The following is a 17,938-nucleotide window of genomic DNA, read 5'->3' as shown; positions in this document are numbered from 1 at the left end:
TTAGAATACCATTTGGTTTGCCTGACCAGAAGTGGCTCCATGTATAGGACAGCATGGAGAAGTTGAGAGCTGGACAAAACTCAAGCAGCAAAAGAAACAAACATAATAGGAGAGGAAGAAAATTCAGATGCAATTAGCATGTTCTTAAAATACATTTTGACCTGAAAACAGAACCACACATATCTGATTCCAAATGGTATGAAGCGATTTTTGCATCTAAGTACTACAGGAGGGTAGTCTGAACAGGTACATGAGACTGTTGTCCTTTGTGTACATATGGGGAGGATTAGAATTCTAATAAATAATTAAATAAAGCTACTCAGAACTTATCTGGTCAGCACAATTTGCTGTGAAATTTAAGAGATGAGCAAACCAACAAGGCTACTTTTTCTTCCACTGGAACAGAGAACCTTTATACCACACACAAGCTGTACTAAATATGGTCCAGGATTAAGTATTTGCAAAGGGGTGCAGTTCATGTTGCACGGCGAGATTCATCTGTCTTTGCATTTTATGTCCTTGCCTCCTACTGCAATGAAAAAGCTTGTGTCTTCTTAAAGAGTGTATAGATGTTTGAAAATTTCCTATGAACAGAAGGAATTTGCCTGACTGTTGCTCTTTCCATTTTCCTCCATTATTTTTACTTTATTTAAGAGATTTTATACCATCCTTCATCAATTTGTCCCAAGATAATTTACAGTAATCAAACAAAATAGATGAATTTAGAAAATAATGAGGGTTTCAGCACATCTGAAAAAGAAGTGTATGATAGCAGACAGCTGCTACAGAAGAATATCCTCCTCCCAACAAGCCAAGACAAGAAATCTCTCCAAGTCCAGGACAGGTCTGTGATGAACACTCTTGAAAAACTCTGGCCTTAAGTCTCATGCAGTTAAGACTACTGATGAGGGAGGAGGAAAAAAAGCAGTCCAAAATACATAGGAGAGTACACCTTCTGTAATAAAATTAATTAAAATTCAAAGACTAAACAAAAGCAACAAAACTTGCTTTTATCTAAGGATGCAAGATAAACCCTGTCCCCATCTGTTGGATCAGAACATCTTTCCCAGCATTCAACCTACAATAGACAAATGCCTTTGGTAGCTCACAGACTGGACATGACAGTGATAGTCATTGCGCTGTTTTCTTCGGCAGCATTAATTAAAAATGTTATTCTGCTATAATGGCTAATATCAATAGACCTATTCTGGATCTCTGTTTAAACTGAATTATATTAAATTGTGAGCCCATAGGTAGGCCTTGTCACCTTTCATTTTTGAACACATTTTCATTTTTTATTTCTTAAATACTACAGATTAATATTTTATTACTATATATATTTGCTTTATTACTATATATGACTTCATTATTCCACTTTTGAAAATAAGCTAGTTGTCATCACAACATCCTGGGGCAATGCATTTAATATGCTGATTATGCATTGTCAGGATTAATATCATAATATTATGCTTGCTATTTTATTTCTTTTCTCTGCACTGAATTTGCCTGTGTCACTGTTGCAGCCCACTGCGGTGCGATTTTTAGCTTAAATTAAAATACCATTCTGCCCAGCTCCTGAATGAAAAGCAAAACTAGATTAACCAAGTTGAGAAAGAACATAAAACTGGGACCAACTACTACTAAGATTTTGACAGGGAATATTAAAACTCAAAAGTGTTACAAGCTGGAAGACTTGACTAATAAACAAAAATCTGAACCAAATTCAGCCTAGATTAGGAAGGAAAAAACTCACCACTTAAAACAACCTGCTGGAAATGGCATGTGGGTTGTGTGGCTACATGGCAATGTTAGCTTTTATTTATATACAATTAATGGCTGTCATGGTTAAGAAGAGGAATAAAATAAATGCAAAGTGGATTCTAAAACACTCAATCTAGAATGTAAATAACACACATACATCACAATTTTCATTGCTTTAAATAAATTATTTTCAACCTTTTGCATTAGCAGAAAGGTTCCTGGATACTCGTTTGTAAGAGACTAAGAGTGTTTTCAGACAAGGTTTTATGATGCCATCATACTGCCTGATTCATGGAAGCTTATGGGGGCCCAGATGTTGTCTTCTATTTTTAACCCTCTCATGTTTTCTCACCACTTCTTCCATCTACCTTACCGCAAAAAATCTGTTAAGGAAAAAAAAGCAGAATTGCTACATAATGCCATCCAATAGATAGCACTATGAACTGTCCATCTGGAAGTATGCTGAGGTTATAAGCCAGTACATACTTACCTCAGAGTAAGTCCTATCAAATTCAGTTAGTTCAATTAGTTCTCAAATTCAGTTACTTACTTCTGAGTTGCCATGCAAAGGCCTACACTGTTAGCCACTAAGCCTGTTACAAATACTAAAGAGCACATATGTATGTACCCACTAGCAGTATATAGAGCTAAACCCCAGCCAGTTTTAGTTTTTAAGCAGGATTGTGTTGCAGAAATGTTGCTGGGGCTTGGAGAAGTTTTAACGACCTCCAGATAGAGCAGTAGGCCCCAGGACTTTACTTCAAGGCTGGTATTTTCTTGCAAATGGTTTGACAAGGCAAGCGCCACCTAGGCAGGGATAAGAAAGTTCTAGAAGCAGTTTATGCAGTTGCTTAACTCTGGTTCTCAAGGAAGCTTGGCAGGGCTTGCCTGCCAGTAGTAGAATGTATGCAGGGGAAAGGGCAGGTGCCTGTGGCAGCAAAAATGGGCTCCTTATACATGTTCAAAAAGTAATTTTTTAAGTGAATTGAATGCAAGATGCAGCAAAAATCAACTTCTGGAAGTAAATCAACCTATCCCATGTTGCACTAACATGCAACTTGGTACAAGGGACAAAACTGCAAAACTGTTTCAGATATTATCCTGTGTGGAGTAGTGGTTAAAGTGTCACACTGGGACTAAGGAGGTCTGGGTTCTAGTTTCCATTTAGCCATGAAGTTCACTGGATGACTTTGGGACGGTCACCCACTCTCAGCTCAACCTCCCTCCACAGGTTTGCTTTTCTGAGGAGAAAATGGAGAAGGTGAGTGCCAGGTAAGCTGAGCCGAGTCCTTTTCAAGAAAAAGGCAGAACTGTATCATCACAACCACCACCACCACCATCCAGGCTCTTTCAAGGCTGACAGAGTTGCCTATACCTGACCCTGATAGATATGCATGTACCAATGAGCAATACAGAGTAGACAGCAAGGTCTTTCTATTGCAAGGCATGCTGAACTGAGAACAAACACAAAGAATATAATACTCTTATTCTTGTACTGAGCTAACTGGTTGTCAAGTATTGGGTAGTTTTTCAGTTTCCACTTAAAAGCTGAATGACAAAGAGTGAATAGACAGGAAAGTAACAGAGACTACAAAGGATTTTTAGACTGGAGACAGAGAAAGTGTGTGGGGAGTGGGGGGGAACAGCTGTTTATAGCAATCAGTAATTCAATCAAAGGTTAGTTGGATCTAGAAAGTAGATTTTTTAGGCACAGTGGGTACTGAAAAGGTTGATGAGAGCTTTCAAGGCAGGTACTTGGCAAAAGCTAGATCCATCAGTGACCTCGCATAAAGAACTCTGTACTGCTTTGTAAAAGGGTTGAGTAGCACTATAGCATTTGCTGAACCACAGGAACTCTGAGTACTCTAATGATTCTCGCAATGAAGCTTTGTGCTTGGCACCTCATGTCCCTTCCCCTGGGGAACATCAACAGAGCATCTCCATTCTCAATTTATCCCTAGACTGAATAAAAGGGTCTTTACATATTAAGCACTCATAACTCAGCAATGCTGAGGAGCTCTTAATAAAAGTGCCTGGGCCTCCAGTATTACTACTGGAATAACTTAACAGGATGAAAATTTATATACCAGATTTGTGCTGAAACTAAAATCTAGTAGCTGGCAATTCTTCAAGCAAGCATTCTGTATGAGCCTGAAGCAATAGCCCAAATGCAAAAACCTTATCCAGTTTTTAGCTTTAAAAAACTCTGCAAGGGCAAAGGTCCTTTTGTAGCGCAAGTGTCATCAAGTGTCTTTCATCTTTTACCAACCCAAAGCAATTTCCTAGACATAAGACCATCAATAAAAACATAACTCACTGCAAAAGATGACATCTTTGCATTGGTACTAAGATCATAGGTATTTTTCTAAAGTCAACAAGGGAACAGAGTTCTGGAAAAGCACTAAACCTCAGCAACTCTGAATGCTTCAAAGGATCCATAAAATTCAGATTTTTAGATTTTTTTTATTTTCTTTTTTGGCATGCTGCATTTGATGGAATGTTGAGACATCCATGAAATAAGTCTGGAGCTGGAGTCCTGCAGTGCAGCAACCAACTTCAAGAGTACAACACAGCCGGAGACTCACAGGGGTGCCCAATAAGATGACAGCTAGATAATGGAAAGTCAAACTTGGCAGACTAGCTACATGCTGCTTCAGAAAGAAGAGGTGGTGTATGTAACACCCAAAAACACAAAAATAGAGAATTGCTCACCATAAACATAAATTGCAAATGAACATATATGCCAGATTTTAGAGGTGTTCAATACTCACAACTTCCAATGACTTCATCCAACTATGCTATGATAACTAACGCCAATATATTTTGGAAGGGACAACTAAAATTCACAGATAATTTAATGCAATGCTATATGTGGGTTAAGGAACATTTGCCTGTCACAGAGGTTCTTTTACCTCTGAAAACCTTAAAAAATAACCATTTTAATGGGTTGCAGGGATATGCTAGCAAGCTGCTTGACAAGAGAAAAAAAATCCTGTGCTGCTTTCATGATTTCACCTTTGTTTCTACCAGGGACTGCCCACTCATGCATCCATGGCCAAGCAACACTTTGAAGTGACTGTCACAGGTTTACTACTCTTTAAAACAATGGTCCCCCAAAAATTGTGCAAGTGTGTTTGTAATTTTTTGTTTTGGCCATTATTTTGCAACAGTCCAATATGTGCAGTTTTGCCTCATAATTTTTCTTGTATGATTCAGCTGTCAAAGGAAGGGGGAAGCAAAGTAAGCAGCATACATGGGAACTGACAAAACAAAACTACATACAAGCTTATTTGCACAAAGGTGTCAGGATCCATCTGCCAAGCTGGCTCCTGACAAAGCTGTGCAATTTGGTTTATGTGCACTCTCAGCTTGTCAATTTCAAGTTATCTACCTACTTTAATCCCTTTGCCAGATGGAACATATAAAGAGATTGACTAGGCAAGACTACATATATTGGAGCCTAAGAGCACACTTGTGAAAGACCAAAAAAATACCATTAAAAAAATTATAGACATATTTATGTAATTTTCTGAACCAATAAAAACAAAACAATCCAACCTCAATGGTGTGATTTTGAATGTCTGAATATTTTTTAACACATATTGAACAAAAAAGGGGAGCAGTTGGAATGGGGAGGGGTCCTGCTCAGAACATTGATACTGGTTGAAAGACTAGGGGAAGGAAGGAGAAAACAAGCTGTGGTGCAGCCAATCATCTGTCAGGTACATCTTGGGTTATTCTGCAAGCAACCCACATTGACGGCTTATTCACAGGATGGCTTAGCGTGTCATGTGAACCTGCCTCTGACATAAACTTGACAGAATGCTATAAATGAACACAGGCCACTATATAATCTGGATATTCCCTTAATCTATCACTCTCACAAGGGCAAGATCCATTCCAAGCTTAAATAAGAGGGAAACACAAAAGACTGGTAGAAATAGGAAATTCTTGAACAGTATGAAATTAGTTGTTTTTCTATTTAAAATATTAACCTAATAAACTATTCTTGGTTTTAGATGGTCACAGTTACCCTGCCTGTACCTACCCAAACAAAAAGAGAATTTTTAAAGGTTGCTGGTAACATGATTGTTATATAAAGGCCATCTGACTGTGATAATGAAATGGTCTTTCTGTTCCAGAAACTTACTCATGGGGTTGATTTACTATAATGAAAACAACTATTTAAAACAAAGTACTTTCATTCTGGTTCTAAAAATTCCTAATTTTCACACTAGGTTAAAGCTCCAGCTCTTTATATCAGATGGATTTCAGGCTTCAAATGCCATTAACAGTCTGCTTGGTTTTTTAAAGGCCAAAATAAAGAAAGTGGTAAAGACATAAAGGTTTGCCTTGCCAGAGGCCTGAGAAATATGCCTGGATTCATAAAGTTGGAGCAAACCTGGTGCTATTGGTTTTCCTGTTTTTGTGATATTTAAAACATGGATGAGTCATGCGTGTTCCCATGGGAACCAGCAATGGCTCAAACATTCTGTCACGGGTGCAACAGCCTCCAGCCCAGTCCCACAAATACACACTGACACAAACTCACAGGGACAGAAAGGGAAGAGAGCTGTTATTTTCCCTTTTCACTCAGTGAGGCCCTGAAGCAAGTAATGCTCTCAATTTTTCTCAGCTTTGTGGCTTTGATTCTGATATGGGCTTCTATTTGTGCAGCCATACCAGGACTACATGTGTTGACCAGTGAGCAAACTTTATATAAGCACTGCTACATCAAGTCTCTTTAATTTTACATACATCACCTTTTCTCTGACTGCAGGAGTTTAAAGAGCATCTGTTCTCCTACCCAGCTAGACAACACAGGGGTTCAATAGCTTCTTCTATTTTTAAACTTCTGCTAACATGGTGAGATAAATGTATTTCACATTACACAAACACTGACTTCTTGGGGTATATCCAACAAATTTCTAAAAGCTCTTTTATGTGAGTGCTATCCCTGTATACTACTCTCTAAGCTTCTCCAATGCAAATCTTTCCTTATTTTGTAGACAAGTAGTTGTGCTAGTTGATAGTATAAGGCTGCCAAGAGACCAAACTTTGAAAACCTCTTACCCCAATAAATAATTTAGTCTAAATAGCTCATTCACTTCTATACATGTTAAGAACAAGCACAGTATGACAGCAGTCTCCTTTATCTATATCTGTAACCCTGACCAAGTTCCTCCATCTCCAAGAACGGATGATTCAGTATTATGCATTTCCAATGTGAAAGCAGGGAATCAAGCACAGACAAAGGAAGATAATTTGTCTTTTATGACAAGAGTGAAAAGCTCAGAATGTATTGGATGGGCTTCAAAACCAAAAGCAATTTTTCACAGAACCTCTAGATACTTTCCTTTTATTTATTTATTTTCTATACATTGTTGCTACTCCCTTTTGGTGGCCCCCTGTGAATCCGCCGACTATTTAAACACAAAAGTCACAATGCCATAGACAATAATGCTCCCCCATGTTATTGGAACCAAAGTACCACCCAAGTTATCACATGCCTAATAAAATAAGATGGTACTGGGCAAGTGAGGTTTTACATTGTTTAACATGCTTTATATTCCCAGAAGACCAACATCTACCAATAATGCTCCAGTATCAAGCCAATGTCTTGATAATGCTTTCAGAGGTTTGCACTCCCATAATTAGTGATAAAGAATTTTCGAATGTCAGGCCTTTTACATTATTCAAGACCCAAACAGGACTTCAATATAGAATTTACTATGTTCTCCAAGGATTTAACAAGCCCATGTAAAGCATGGGAGGAAAGAAAACTGCAACCTTAAATGCACAGAATTATCATAGGTGCCAAAACAGTTCATGAGTTCACAGTACTTGTCTGAAACGGTAATTACAAATCTCAGGTTATAAACATATTTATATTTATGTGCTATTACATTTTTATACCACTCCAATAATCTACAGGGCTCTCTGGGTGGTTTACACTTCAAAACCAAATATACAACAATAAAAACGGATATACCTACTATACAACAATACAACAAAAGCAAACGTTAGAAACACTAAAAAAAACCCCCTCAACTAAGTAGCTCAGATTTGTTGTGACTTTATCTTCAAAGTGTCCAGCAAATTTGTCACATCATGCTATGGAGTGTTCTATAACCTAGCTTAGTTGTCCAAATCATGAATCACTTGGAAAAGTTCAACTAGCTGACATAGAGAAGACGCACTGCTAGTAGTAAACGAGTATTGCTTTGCCACCCTCACCACCACACAATAGGCTCAATAATGAGCTTTAAGCTGTGTTTGGGCAGACTCACTGCACGTTCTCTTCCATCCAAGATCTAGCTACCTCCTCTCTTGCTTCATCGCCTCAGCCCAGTTGTACACCAGGGTGCTGGTCGGGCTCTGGCCGAGCGGAGAGGGTGCTTAGGTGCAATTGTGCCAGCTGCTGTTTTCCAGAGGGTGACTTGGGCTTCAACAGTAGTGCCAGCCATAAAAGCCAGATAACCCCCCAGAGCACTCTGAAAACCACCCTGATCCCTTAGTCTCTGGGGGAAGACCATCCTAATGGGTCCATGGGTCCCCCATGTTTGCAGAGGGAAAAAGGGGCTGGAAGTCTAACTTCAGAAGGAAATGATCTGACCATGTCAAAGGAGTTAATGCCAACCCCTACACTTGCAGATCACCACCCTCCTGTCCAGGTCAAAGGTGTGTCCTTTTACATGCATTGGGCTGATATCTGCAGCATGTAAAGGTTTACCTAATAATGTCACCAGTTTTGTTTCTAGTTAATTCTTAATAGACCAAGAAAGTGTTCAGAGAAACAAAGGTGTGGATAGTACTGGGCTTCTTCTCAGTGGTCTCAAATTTAAATATGAGTTTGACTGCTGAAACTTCTGTAATCTCCAATTCTAGAATAACATGACTTCTGCTGCACCATCAAGAACATATTATTAATGTCAGCAGTGCATACTAATTACAGCTATTCAAATATTAATATATTGGGGTGGGTTTTTATTGAGAGAACACAGAAGCATTATTCTAAATAATACATTATCGCTGAAAAGTCTGCTTTACCTTTTCTACTTTGGAAAGCATATGCACACACAAACACATGGAAAGTACTGAGAAAATATCTGCAATTTTCTGTTCTTTGAACCACAACATGTGAGCCTAACATACTGGAAATTTTCATAACACAGCAAGAAAAATGCTGATTAATTGTAGTAAAAAAACAAAGCAATTGTCTGTATCCTTTCTGGAATTTAATCTTCTAATCCTTTTCTTGCATAGTTTTCTACTCATAGACCTTCACTTGGTCCCCTGCCCTCCATGAACAATGCTTCTCACCCTCTGAATTGGGGCTCTCAAAATCCTTGTTTCCCATGTAGTTAATATGCATTCTACAGCAACTGATTTTGCTCTACAGGCATCTTATAAACATATTCAAGGCAACAAAAACTATTCTCAATGGCTGTCAGAAACCTGCAGCTTTTCTTGCTGTATCATTTTGCTTCACTGAACATCTCACCTGAATGTAATTGGGCAAAGGAAAAAGAAAACATTAGGTAGGGATTAAAAGTCAACTGAGGAGTGACAGCCACTACCAAACACAAGTGGTATCATTAATTCATAGGGCTTGCTAGGAAGCACAAAGTAGTGCACCACATACTTCATACTGAAGCTAGGCAAGGTCTGGGGAATGATAGGAGCACTTCTAGGATAGGGAAAATTGAGCTTATACAGGAAAGTACTGCAGATGTGCATTTCCATATATATTGCCAAAATAATATTTGCAGGCTGTGCATGCAAGTATACATGCTTCAATTTGTCTTCAGTTACCGAGTTAACTGTGACACCACCCTGACAACCTTCTCTGTTTCCAAATTGACAGGTTTCATCAGAGTTGTGACAGGGACAGCAGCGAAAACAACAGCAGTGCTTTGGCAGCGCTAAATTCATTGTTAGGATTCCTGGCTCACAAACTCTCCAGAACTAGGCAGCCCAACACTGAAATGTGTCACGATGAGTGATACAAGCCAAATGTGTCAGTGGAGGCAGGAGTCTGCTCAGTGGTGACATCTAAGACACGTGTGTGGTAGGCCAGGTAGATTCTCTCCAAAGCCAGGGCAGAAAAATGAGGTGAGATAAAGAGCAAGAGGTTGTACAACCTTAATCCAGAGGGGGAGAGTAAAACTGAAAATACAGCTTTTGTTTTGATAGCTAGCTTGGGCTAAAGAAATCTTTTGTCTATGTTTTCAACAATTACTCAGGCCCTTCTAGATGAAGCTACTTCATCTTTGCTGGGAGAAAGGGAAACTCTGGCCCTTAAATATGTGGTAAGTGTTAGCTCATAGCTTTTTATTTTATTTTTTTAAATTCCCACATGGATAAACACAGAGTAAACCACACCCTTTTTTACTGCTATTCTCTGAGATGGGGAGGGACATTTGCCAATGCAAATGAAAGTTATCAATACTTGCCTTATAGAACACATCAGGCACATATTGTTCACTGCTGGATTCTTTTGCATAGCCAAGTTCCGGAGCATCACGGCATGGTAACAAGCACTCATCACGTACTAGAGCCATGCACTGGTTGGATACCTGGTAGCCCTCAAAGTGGACTTGGTTATCAGGACCCCCTAGAAAATAAGAAGATACCTTTAAGCAGGGACAAGATATGTGGACACAAACCTAAAATTGTTATAAGATTATTTAATAGATCATTTCACAGATATATTTACAGTTATTCAGTTATATTTATTTCACACAGATTATTTTAATAGGAATCTCTGCTTCTATCTCAAATACAGTCTTCTTCAGAATTTGCTTTGGCTTAAATATATCAAAGCTGAATACAGTACTTCCCAAAGGATCAACCCTGATAAAGGAGATTAAGAAAAAAAATCAAACAAATCCCTGGATATAACATGCAGGCCACATATACTTTCTTCCTTACAATTTTTTATAGAAATTTTATTGGGCTTCTGCCACTGCCACAGTACTAAATAGCAGCTGTCACACTATTCCTTGTGACTTTTATATTGTGGTATACAGCTTTCTTTGAATACAGGACTGAACCCTATATACACTGTAATCAGTTCCAATGCTTCCTCTGCTACCTCTTCAGCATGCCCTCACCCAAATCAGATTGAAATTTACAAACATTTTTGAACAGCACAACACTGTTTAATAGTTTCCTTAATGTAGCTAAGCAAAGGAACAAATGCCAAGTTACTTCAAGGAATGGTTGGAAGCTGTTTTGTATATATACACACACAATCCATCAAACAAACAAACATAATATTGGCCTCCAAAGCAAACAATGATTGACAGAAAGCACAAGTGAGCAGGTATCCTGGATTAACTCTGAGAAAAGGTAACAGGACTGACCATTAGCATTATTTATTAAATTTCTAAGATGAGTCTCTAAAAACAAGACTCAAGGTAACTTACTACAGAATTAAAACATACAAAATGTAAAACAGTTGTAATAATTATTAAAATACAACACAGAAACAGAGCGAGTCAGAAGGGGACTCCCGGGCCATCTAGTCTGACCCCCGGCTCCAGCCGGCTCCGCTCACGACATGCCCACCATGTGCATGTCCAGCCTATCTTTGAACACCCTCACTGATGGGGCCTCAATGACCTCCCGTGGAAGCCCGTTCCATACCCTCGGGGACAACTACCTCTCAGAACAAATATCAATAACAGCCATAAACAATTTGACAGATACATTAAGCATTTCATCAAATGCCTGGGAATAAATGGTAGCACACCCAGTACTGACAAGATGCCAGGGATGGTGCCAGGTGGGCCTCACTGGGGACAGCATTACTTATTCAGGGAAGTTTCCACTGAGCAGGCTTTCTCCTCTCATTTCCACCCTTCTTATATTTACCTCATTGTACCAAGTAGGAGGGGGTCTATTTCTACTATTCAAATTTGCAGCATCAACTTCAGGGACAAACATGACATAAATTAAATTAGTGACTCTCTGCAGATGACTCTGTACAAGTGAAACAAGCAGTGCTGTTAATTTGACTAGCTTAAGCATCAGTCAGTTACATGTTATAGATAAGATGTCAAAGAAAACTGAGCACCTGCAAATAGGAAAAGGATGCCATTTTCAAAGACTGGAGATATAAGAGGAAGTTATGATATTTTAATATTGTAAATAATAGAGATACATCTAATTTATACGCATAATGGAATGCAAGTATTTAAAGACTCACACAAGAGCGTGATTTAACACAGGAAATGTTGACTGGAATGAAGTGTTCCAAAAGGCAATTTTCTAGCCTCCAGCTTCCATTCTCAGTTCAGCAAATGCTCACAGAAATTAAAGGGCAAGCAAATACATGCAAACTCAGTCAGCCTAACTACTGTCTCCTATCTCTGTCAGCTGAACAATCTGTAACTCGCAATCTACATTTTAATGAATTTAAGTTGTAGGGCAACGCCAATCAGACAGGAGCATGATTTATAGAAACATGCTGTAAAGCCCTCAGGAAAGTCAATGCTTGCTGCTCAGGATAAGGCAGAAATACAAACTGAACTATCTCAGTATTTCATATAAAATGTTACAAATCCATGCTTTATTCATTACTTTAATAAAAATCCTAAAGCATATAAGATGTTGCTTGGACACAAAAGACTGACCTCAGTACAGAGTGACAGCTTGAACTTCAAATTTTACGTCCCCAGCACATATTCATGTGGTGGCCACATCTTGCAAATATCTACTGCAAACTCTGGGGATTTTCTGTAACTGAAGCTCTCCCCAGAGGTAGATGACAAAATCACTTTTAATTTCACATACTATGGACAAACGGCTATATGTTAATTTTATACATTAGTTTTTAGGGGCCAACTTTTTTTTTGCAAAGCAAAATTCTATGGGTTACATAACTTTTTCTGAAAATGACCATTCTGGATGGGGTTGCACTCCTCAGAAAGATCAGGCACAAAGTTTGGAGTTGCTCTTGGATGCATCCTTGTCATCAGAGGTCCAAATGGCATTTGTTGCAAGGAGTGCCTACTACAAATTCAGACTGGTAAGTCAGCAACTCCTTTTCTTGGACAGGGAACACACCTGCCCACTGCAGGGGCTACCCTCATGCCTCATCTAAAAGCTGTAGCAGGTGCAGAATGTGGCAGCCAGGATGCCGAATGGAGCACCTGGCTGTGCACATGTTACACCAGTGCTGAAGCAACTGTGCTGGCTACCTATTTGCTAATGAACCAAGTACAAAGTCTTTCAGAGGGAGTGATTTCATCTTCCTTCTGTGAAGACAGCTTCTATTACTCAGAACCCTCAGACTTCACAGTATATATTTGCAACGTATAGCTAACCCATGAGCACATAGATATGTGCTGTCTCATATTTTTGACATATAAAGCCCCAGACAGCTCAGGACCAGCTTATCTGATAAAATGCTTTCCCAAAAACAGACCATTAAGATAATAAAACATATTCTTGCTAGTTATTTCACAATCTGTAGACCCTATAACACAGCAACCAGAAGCAGGCCTTCTCCATGGTGGCATCCACTTTATGGCATGGTCTCCCCACAGTACTTGGGAGGCACTGATGGTAACATGCATTAAATCCTGGTTGAAGGCTCATTTCTTGATCCAGGCCTTCCCAAGCATGCTGTCCAGGTTGTTTCTATTATGGTGTTATAGTCTTTTAATGTTTTAACATGTTAGATAAACTATTTAAATTTCTTCTAAATGCTTAGTTATATTTTAATTATGGGAAAGTGTTTACATCTATTAAATAAGTAAGAAAATATTGCAAACATTGCGCAGCAACTGTCAAATCTACAAGCTGAGTAATATTTTTCACTCAGTCATTGGCAGCCATTAAGTAACTCAAGTCAGCATTGTTTAAACATGTACGTTATGTAATCTACGCTTCATGAACTGAAAAAGGTGTTGCAAATTGGCCCTAAAAGGAAAACATGCAATACGAGAGAGATGTGACCCTTCATTTCATTCCACACTAAAAAACCCTGTACTTTCCAGGTCCCATGTAGCAATAGACATCCTTCAACTCACACGGTGAGGGAAACAGGTAAGACAAAGTTGAGTATGACAGGGCTTCAGCAGAAAGATGAAGGAAGCAAGGAAATCAGAGTATTTCTCTTTACTCCCACCTACCTTCCTCTGCTTGCAATTTCTCTTTAAACTTCCTAACGTGCACAAAATATTTTGTGCATGGCATCTGAATATCCCTAATTCAGATGCCATGAAGATTGGACATTATGTCAGCAACCACAGCAAACTGATTGGTTCAAATTCTGGTTCAGAAACTTCTTAGAGAATTCCCAAGGAGAGCACAAAAGCCAACTACCATAACTGCCCAGTTGTCATGAACAGCCCAGAGAGCTTCAGCTATGAGTGGTATAGAAATAAAAAACAGCAGCAGCAACAAAAACTGCTCAGTGAAGGACCATAAGCAAGCCACGGAGATATCAAGTTTCCACTTGAGTGGCAAGTCACATTCAATTTTCAATTCCATAAACATGTTCACTTTCTATGATATCCAAAAGGAAACACTAAGAAGGTGAATGAAATGCAGTGTTGATAGAAACCAAGATGCAAGCATAAGATGTAGGAAAGATTCAGCTACTAACCAGAAATGCATTTAAAAAGTTAAAGTTATAAGCTTGTTATCTTTTCCTTCTGAGAATGGAACAGAGATTTGTTCACAGAATGGGCTTCTCCCTTTCCTCTACTGCTCTGTGCATACCCAAAAATCTATTCATGCAGGGTTAGGAACGATGCAGGATACTGGGTAGAGGAGCTCCAGAGCGAGATTCGGCCAAAACTATTCTCTTCTCTTATGAGAATGGAGGAACGACTTAGGATCCAAGCCTCAGTGTTATTTTCAACTTGAAGGTTGCAAAAGAATTTATCCTAGTATTAAGTACACTAGATCCAAAAAGGATTTTGTGAAGAACAAATTGTAATCATATTACATTAGGAGTGATTTTGCTGCTGTGTATTCTTTTGGGGTTTCCTTCTTTAAGTGAAGACCCAAAAGAATTTCATCTTTGTCAAAGTGTTGAACAGTTTGCACCAATGATCCACTTTCATGGCCTCTGACCATAAATTTTCAGCAACAAGCCAGCAGCTGGTTTATCATTTGACAGTTTCTCCTCATCTAGCCTCTGTAGGCAGTTCAAAGCCAAAGTTATTAAAATATAATCATACCTCATTGCTTTAGCTTTCATAGGCTCAGCTGAGATGCCACATTCCTGTAACTCCAAACCATAATTAGGAGTAAGAGGAATGTAATCTGGGCTTGTGTATTCCCTTTCTCTGCAGCCACATGCTGACTTCCCTCTTCCTTTCCTGGTTTCCATAAATGAATTTTGCCATTACATCTAAATTATCTCCAAGTCACAATTTGTAAACCCATACAAACCATGGTTTCTAATTATAGTTTGAGACAATGATCTGGTTTGCACATTAGAGGCATTCAAAAGCAATTCCAACTTAATTAATCCAAATTTCCACCAGTGTGTACTGCACAAGCCTCTTCTGGCTTGCAACAACTCGCAAATGCCCCATTCATGTAAGGTGTTAGCATCATGTGTGATCCTGGACACAGTGACCTAGCTTGGATGTAAGGGCAATCCATTTAAAAATGGATCACTTGTTGTGCTGTCATGGGAGCACTGTCTCTCATGCAGTCCTAACCCACAATTAGCTTTTTCTAGGTTGTGCAGTGTGACATCCAAACCCAGATTATTGGGTTATTAAGGTCTGAACAACACAGCCATTAACCCATGGTTTATTGTTGGATTAATCACTGGGTAGTTTAGCCTCTAATAACTCAGCATTCTCTGCTTAGATGTCATGCAACACAACCTATTGAACAGCCAGTCATGGGCTGGGAGTTTGTTAAGTATGTTTGTTCTAAATGAGTAAGTTGTGACTACATGAGAACAGTCTATTTGAGTTGATTGTGATTTAAACAACCCAAAGTAAATCCATGGTGCATTCTTAGACCAAATTTGGGCTGTTAAACCTATGAACAATCCTAGATGTCCAGGTTCAGAAATCACACTAATTACAACTTACTTAAAGGACAAGAGTGCGTTGCTGCTGAAAACTGAACATACCTGTAAATGATGCATCAATTAATCAGCCCATGCCTTGCTGTTGAATGACACCATTACATACTAACAGCTCCAATACCCAGTTAGTGCTAACCACCATTTGCCGAACATTGTTACAAAAACCAGAAATAGGAGAGAATGCAAGAAAGGCACAGGAAGCAGCTGGGACATTTGAAATAAATCACTGACCCAGTTCAGACTATTAGACACTCCATGGTTTGTTATCCCTGGTTTGTTTGGAGGCTTGTAAGCATGCTCTTACCCACTTCTATCTTGCTAAACAACCCTGGGTGGTTTAATAACTGGAAGTGAGAAAATTGTGAGGAGCCAGAATGTTCATACATTCCTATACAAGCCACAGTTTGTTAACCATTTGTTGTCAGTTGTATGCAAGCCAAGTAATGGCTTCAATATGTCCTGATGATATGACTGGTCTCAGTATCTGAAAATTCTTTTTTATTCTTAGAAAAATTCTTTGGGCAACTGAAAAATGCCTGCAATTTTATTTTATGTTTACCTGTAGCCACAACAGTGACAAATTTGGATCCAAAGTGACCATCTGGAGACAGGCGGCATATGTTTGGCTGCTGATTCTGAAAATGCCCAGCTGTAATGCACTCTTCTGCACTTAGGAAATACGCATCCTAAAGAGGGTGATAAGATGAGACTGGTAAGAGAAAGATCCCTTGTAATGAGTCTCACCTCAGGAACCTGTAGTACTTTCTAAAATGAAGCATGGATTGGTAAATTCAAGGTCCAACACAGGCAACCAAATTGAAAAATCATGACAGAACAATGACACTGACAGCACATTTTCACAAGCCACTAGTTTACATTGCAGTCCAATGATGTTATCTGCACATCTTTATAATTTCCTGACAGAGCAGTGGAAGCATCAGATTAAGGGGGTTTGAACAGTCACTTACAAGACTATGTAACCAACTTCTGTGCTTTAATGTGAAGTTTTAGTTTCAGCAAGCAATCACTAGCATAATGGGGAAATCAGGCTCAGAAATGAGATGCTTAAAATGACAAATAAATCAGGTCTATGTATTTGTCTTCTGTTGGTTGAACTTTTAGGTCTAAGGCTTATGACCTCTTTCTAAAAGCATGACAACATTTACTGTTTTAAACCTTCATGGAAGTTTAGATTGTCTGGAATCTACCGAGAGTCCATAAGCAGGAGTGGGGGAAGTATTCCAAATGCCACATATGGTCTCAGATCTTCATACTGCCTGCCTGCTCACATCTGTTAGATGTAAGGTGGCAAAACTAGAGCCAAGGGAGAAACTAGTCAATGACTTTCCCAGAAAAGGTTAATTTCACCAGTGTGCGCTTCATCTATAAAAAGAAGAATGCAATGGGACGTACTTCCTTGGTAGAATGGTGGCGGTTTTAGACTTTGGCTGAATCTCTAATTTAATCGTGGTTGAAGTGGATGAAAGAAACAACTCATCTATGTTTTTCAGTTGTGGACATAGAATAGCATCTAGTTGGAAGACTTCAATATAAAATTGCAAAAGTGTAGGAGAGTGAACAGGATAGAGGGTTCAAAATATAGAATGCAGAATGATAGATAACAAGCTAACGGACATTAGCCTGCAGAAAGCAGAGAGGAACACTGCTTCCAGATACATGCTAGAGAGAAACAAGCATAAAGGCCTTCTTTTGTGTGGCCACACCCACACTGAAAAATTAAGGAAGGTATACAGAAGCACTTCCATAGTTTTAACCGGACACCAGAACAAGTTACAAAGGGCTGTCAAGCTGTTCACAAACCCACAAGGTTCTTCTTCTTCTTCTTTTTTTAAGAAAAACTAAATTAGAGAAAACCTCCTTAAGAAAAAGGATAATAAAGTGTCATAACTTTGTAGTACACTTTTGCCAGGTATATAGGCATCTAAAAGGATTTGATAACCACTCCACATGCCAACCGTATACAAAACTCTATCACAAACAATTCATGGCTTCTCTAAATTTACCATGGTCTCATGAATTATGATAAAGACACATTCACAACAGCAGGGGTGAGCAACTTCATTTGGATAGGGGGTACTGTTAATGTTG

The 17,938-nt window shown here is 38.9% G+C and overlaps 1 protein-coding gene across 1 annotated transcript in view; it reads right to left on the bottom strand.

The window, feature by feature from the left end:
• Nucleotides 1-17,938, bottom strand: part of NPLOC4 (NPL4 homolog, ubiquitin recognition factor) — a 66,017-nt gene that overhangs the window by 12,474 nt on the left and 35,605 nt on the right. Inside the window, exons 11-12 of the mRNA XM_044456413.1 lie at nucleotides 16,389-16,515; nucleotides 10,218-10,378 (exon numbers count right to left, since the gene is read on the bottom strand). Coding sequence (XP_044312348.1) covers nucleotides 10,218-10,378; nucleotides 16,389-16,515 — 288 coding nt within the window. The remainder of the gene's footprint in view (nucleotides 1-10,217; nucleotides 10,379-16,388; nucleotides 16,516-17,938) is intronic.

This window comes from Varanus komodoensis, unplaced genomic scaffold (genome assembly GCF_004798865.1).
Source record: "Varanus komodoensis strain SLA01 unplaced genomic scaffold, ASM479886v1 scaffold84, whole genome shotgun sequence".
NCBI lineage: Eukaryota > Metazoa > Chordata > Lepidosauria > Squamata > Varanidae > Varanus > Varanus komodoensis.
Note: the sequence above shows the minus strand (reverse complement) of the source record. Positions and strands in the feature narration are given on the sequence as shown.